Here is a 5,350-nt window from a genome sequence, read left to right as displayed (position 1 = left end):
ACACATCTTTCCGATCTCTTGGAGTGGTGTTTTTCCGGGTCCGTGTGACAGTGCCGCTGGGCTCCGCAGCCGGCACGGAGCTTCGACGTTGCGCTGCGGGAGCAACACAGCGCCCCGGGCACCGCGTGCCCCACCATGGCACGATGTGCCCAGACGTTCCAGCACAGGCTGACACCGCTCGGGCCCACCGTGTACACTAAGATGCCGCTGTGGGCCCAAGCACACCGCTGTGGGCTCAGACCCATCATTGCCATCCACGTATTCAGACCCTGCACTGTCCCTGCGCCTGGACCTGTCACCTCATGCCATCACCATCTGTGTTCTCAGACACATTGCTGAGTGCTGGCACTACCTGCACGCCCAGGCACACCACCACGTGTCATCGCTATCCGTGCACCCAGACATACACTGTGGATTCAAATGTGCCACTGTGTGCCATCACTGTCTGCGTGCCTGGATACACCACCATGGTCTGGACTGCCACCGTGGGCCAACACTGCCCGTGTGCTGGAAAAAAACGTGTCCGGATGCCACTCGTGTGCAGGCGTACCTTCCCCATCCAGGCGTGACTGAATACCACCTTTGTTCTGCCACCACTGGTGTCCCAACAGCACAATGAGCAGACGTGTCACCTGTGTGCAAGCATACACCCAGGGATCCAGACACCATCCATGTGCCTGGGCATGCCACCCATGTCCAGGCACAACCCATGTCAGCTGCCATCTGTGTTCAGATACAATCTGTGTGCACATACCACCCATGTGCTGGCATCGCCTATGTGCAGACACCACCTACCTGCCATCACCACACATGTGCAGGTGCCACCCATGTCCCCAGACATGCCACCCATGTGCAGCCACCACCCGTATCGTCCTGCAATGGCACAGATCAGCGCTGCTGGGGCCTGGCCCCAGGACAGGGTGGCAAGAGGCCTTGGCCATGCACAGGATGCTCACCACCCTAGGAGGGACCCAACACAACTCTTTCCAGTAGAACAGTGCCTTTATTTTTAACATCACCCTGCATTTGACCATTTCATTTTCAGCAAATGGCTACAGGGAGAGGAATTGCTCAGTACAAAGAGATCCTGGGTTCACCCTGAAAACCTCAGTAGCCAAACAGTTTCAAGTTATAGCCGTGGTTTTCCTGTAAGTTTGGGGGGAAATAGTTATTTTCCAGATGAGTAAGAAGTATATAGAAGTGTGCATTATGGTTTTTGTTTTGTTTTGTTTTGTTTTGTTTTTTAATTTACTCTCCCTTGCTATCAACTTGTAATTGAAAAATTGAATTGTACTTGCTAATCTCATCTTAATCAGTCATGTATGTATATCAGAAATTGCAGCATAGCACAAACACCTTTTGATAGCAACAAGACTGATTTGCCACCTGTAATTTGATTTCAAGCCCCAGATACGTTGATTGGTAGGGAAAAGCAACCACTTGAAAATAAGACCAAACGACACACCGTGGCCCAGGAGAACCAGGTCAGAGTTCAAAACGACTGTGTATGTGTTTAGATTTTAACTTGTTGTATTTGGTGATCAGATCCAGCTTACTGTGCCCAAGAGTCATTCTTTTCTCAGCTCCGTATGCGCTGCTCTTTTCCATCAACATGTCCTCAGTAAGTTTATCGTAGGAAGGAACTGCAGGCTTTTTTGTGCGTTTGAGCTGGTTGTATGGTAATAACAGGTCCAATTTTCCTTGTCCAAGACTCTGTCTCTTTTCTGTCCCATAAAAGTTATCATTTTCTGCTGTTGGTTCCCTGGAGGTAGCAGCAGGCTTGTTCTGCTTTATGCTTGTCCCAGTGCAATTGGCACCCTCCGAAAGGAACTGTGGTGTCTGCTCCTGTGTCACTGGGGAGCAGTGGCCGCTGTTTGCTTTGTCATCCCCTTGATAATTAGGTTTGTTGGAGCTGAAGACAGGGGAGGGCTCCAGCTGCAAAACTGTCCTTGCTGTCATGAGATTTGATTTATGATACAAGGTGGACTTATCTGAAGGACTGTTAGGTGAGTCTGGTGGTTCCCCTTGCTGCACAGGACAAGTGGACTTCGGAAATGTGTCTTCCTTCCCCTTCTTATCACCAGAATCAGGGCTCAAATCATGTTTCTGGTGAACACTGCAGCTGGGGTTTTTCATAAAGGGAGACATTTTTATGCTTCTGATGCTTACATTGGAGAGGCTGCTGGAGGCACTCAGGGTTTCAGCATCATTCTGGATGGGCTTCAAAAGGGATTCAGTACCTTTTGAGGTGTTCTGAGACAAGGGATCTGACACAGAGAAGCTGGTCACTGCTTTGGACTCTGCATACAAGTACCGAAATTCCTTGTCAAACTCTGCAACTATTTGACCACGGAAGTGGGTCACTAGGCTTGTGTGGACTTGGCTGCAAAGCCAGGTGAAACTGCAAAAAAAGAAGAAAAAAAAAAACTCGTGTAACTTTTGTTCACAGCGTACTGAGACACCTGGCATTGATTTTTACATGTGAGTGATTTATCACTACCTAATTTATGTTATTAAATTAACACTTCCTCTGAAGTATGTAAATTGAGCTTACTCGTAGTAAAGCCTGTACTCATTGCATTTTTTTTTTAATGGTCATTTAATTTTGGCTTGGTGATGTAATGAGCTGCATAAAAATATAAACAACAGACAAGAATTACACTGTACAGTCAGTGTAGAAACCATTAATACAGTAACACCATATTTTCTTAGCCTTATGAAAAGTGCAGAACAGCAAATGGTTCCTGTGCTAAAAAGTACAGCACTTTGTTTCAGGCCTTTTCTTCTCCAGCTTCTTACTGCCAGCACTCTCTGCCCACAGATAAGGAAGCATTGTTTCCAACTCCCATTCAAGTGTTGGAGAGTGCTAGCCTAAAGGTTGGGTCACACACTGCAAAAGCTGTAAGAAATAATACTCATCTCTCTGCGGGGCTAATGCATGGTCCATGTGCAATAGGCTTGTTCAGCGAACTCCTTTGGATTGGTGTTTAACCATGAAGGAGCTTGGAATGCTCCCTGCCCTGAACACACCTTTATACAGAACATGAGAGGATCGGCCTCATATTGAAACCTTTGTAGAAGAGAGTAGAAAACGTATCAACAAAACAGAGAGCAACAAATTGGCAGGACCACTTAACATTAGTTCAAGATTGTCAAAGGAATGCATGGGTGAAGTATCTTAACAACTTGGTGGTCAGGTGCTGGAACGGCCTGCCCAGGGTGGTGGTGGAGTCACCATCCCACCTGGTGTTCAAGAAGCACCTGGACAGTTGCTATGAGATATGATTTAGTAGCTTAGTGGGTAGTATTGGTGATAGGAGGACAGTTGGACTAGATGATCATGTAGGTCCTTTCCAACCTTGTGTTTCTATGACTCTATGAACTAACAGGGATGTATAATCTCTCACTTGAAAGTGTCTTCTTTATCAGAAGAGTGGAAGGTTGCTAAGGAGATATAATTTTTTTAATGTTCCAGACCATTAAGCCTTGTAACTGCACAGCACAAATTAGTAGAAATGCTTCTAAAGAATACAATGGCCATATAGGTAAATATGATATAATAGGAAAGGTGGCTTTTGCAAAGGAAAGCCATCTCTCACAAAACTATACAAGTTCTTTAAAGAAATCTGGGAGCCCAGACAGTGGAGATTTCATGTATCTCATGTCTACGTCCTTGAAGGAGTCTATCCTGGGGCACTGCCTGGCTCCCAGGGATGCTGGTGTTCCCATCTGCTTACAGCTATTACCCTTAACAAGAGAGCTGTGTCCACACCACACAGTGCTTAGATGTATCACCAACCCAGGGCTGACACCACAGCATTTTGCACCCCTCTGAAGCACGATACAGACACTATTTGGAGCCAAGTACTCAGCAGTCTATCAGCTGCTGCCTATGTGCTCTGACCACAGGCCACGAGGATGGTTCAGGACAGCCACAGGATGCTCACACAAACACTTGTGCTCACTTGAACTCCTCAGAACCTCAAGTGTACTTATGGGGCTGAGCACCCACTTCTCTGGAGGGGCAGGCTTGCATCTTTCTCACTGTGAGCATCATCCCATGAATATGGCGAGGACCCAGCCAGCTCTCTGGCTGGATAAAGCCTGCCACCCCTGTTCATCTAGCCTGGAACTGCTGTTGCCAGCAGAGCTGGAAACAGAGCTGGACAAGAGGCCACATCTGCCCACCTTGTTCTAGCTAGGAGGTTTCATGTCTCATAGTCTCTTGTGGTCCAGCAAGAGTATCACAACAGATACCCATCAGGGACCCTGGCCTCACCTTAGCAACAGGCAAACAGCAGGTCTTGCTTAGGTTTTCCTTCCCTCCATGGACCCAGTGGATGCCACCTTCTGCTTCTGTCTTCTCAAGCACCCTCTGGCCCAGGTTCTGCCTCCCTTGATACACCCAGCTTTCTGCTGTCAGCCGTATGAACTTGCCTTTTCCCCATAAAGAGAGCAACCTCATATCCAACAATGAGCTCCCCTGGCCTTATGACTGTCCCCACCACTGATGCCTCTTGTTGCTCTTCCCCCAGTCCAGCTGGGGTGCTGCAATTCCCCATGCTGTCCCAATGGGACCCTGCCCAGTCCACGTCACAACAGGACCTAGAAGGAGGCACCCAAATACCTGAAACATGATGTAGCAGCTCTGGATTTGTGCTGAGCACAGCTCCCCTCCTAGCCATGATACAGGTTTCCATGGCAAGATGACATGGCCTTGTCAGCCATGGATGTACCACCATTACAGCTTCCTCCCAGCCCTGTGCCAAAAAAACGTGTTCTTCGGGCTCTGGTGGGATGTGAGCTGAACTCTAGTGTCTACATATGAAATAGGAACACTGGGAATATGACAGCCATTGACAATACCTGGCCAGACGCTGCCATGCTACCCAAAGCCATCCTCCTAGAGACGACTGCATGCCAAGAACACATGGAGGAAATAGCTAGGGAAGGATCGTTCCTGGTCTCTTCTGGTATAAAAATGAGGCACTGAATGAAGTTAATGGGTTACAAACTCACTACAGACAAGAAGAGGCACTTCCTCATGCAACACAACATACAGGCAAGCTCAGGAGCTCTTCGCTGCAGGGCTCTGTGGATGCTACAAGTTCACGTGGGTTCAAAAACCATAGGATTGTCCTTCCTTTTTTTTCCATAAAAAGGAAGATGCCATCTCCACTTTGTTATCACTCTGGGGCACAAATTGCAGGAGTCTGTGTAAGGCTCTCTGTAGGATAGGGGCTTCCCTTCCCTTCCCTTCCCTTCCCTTCCCTTCCCTTCCCTTCCCTTCCCTTCCCTTCCCTTCCCTTCCCTTCCCTTCCCTTCCCTTCCCTTCCCTTCCCTTCCCTTC

At 48.2% G+C, this 5,350-nt stretch overlaps 1 protein-coding gene across 1 annotated transcript in view; it reads right to left on the bottom strand.

The window, feature by feature from the left end:
- Positions 1 to 989: 989 nt before the first annotated feature.
- FAM83C (family with sequence similarity 83 member C) overlaps positions 990 to 5,350 on the bottom strand; it is a 27,332-nt gene continuing 22,971 nt past the window's right edge. The window contains exon 6 of the mRNA XM_035344147.1: positions 990 to 2,401. Within this exon, the coding sequence (XP_035200038.1) occupies positions 1,486 to 2,401 (916 nt within the window). The 3' untranslated portion in view covers positions 990 to 1,485. The remainder of the gene's footprint in view (positions 2,402 to 5,350) is intronic.

This window comes from Oxyura jamaicensis, chromosome 20, assembly GCF_011077185.1.
Source record: "Oxyura jamaicensis isolate SHBP4307 breed ruddy duck chromosome 20, BPBGC_Ojam_1.0, whole genome shotgun sequence".
Taxonomy (NCBI): domain Eukaryota; kingdom Metazoa; phylum Chordata; class Aves; order Anseriformes; family Anatidae; genus Oxyura; species Oxyura jamaicensis.
This window is presented reverse-complemented; position numbering and strand designations above follow the sequence as displayed.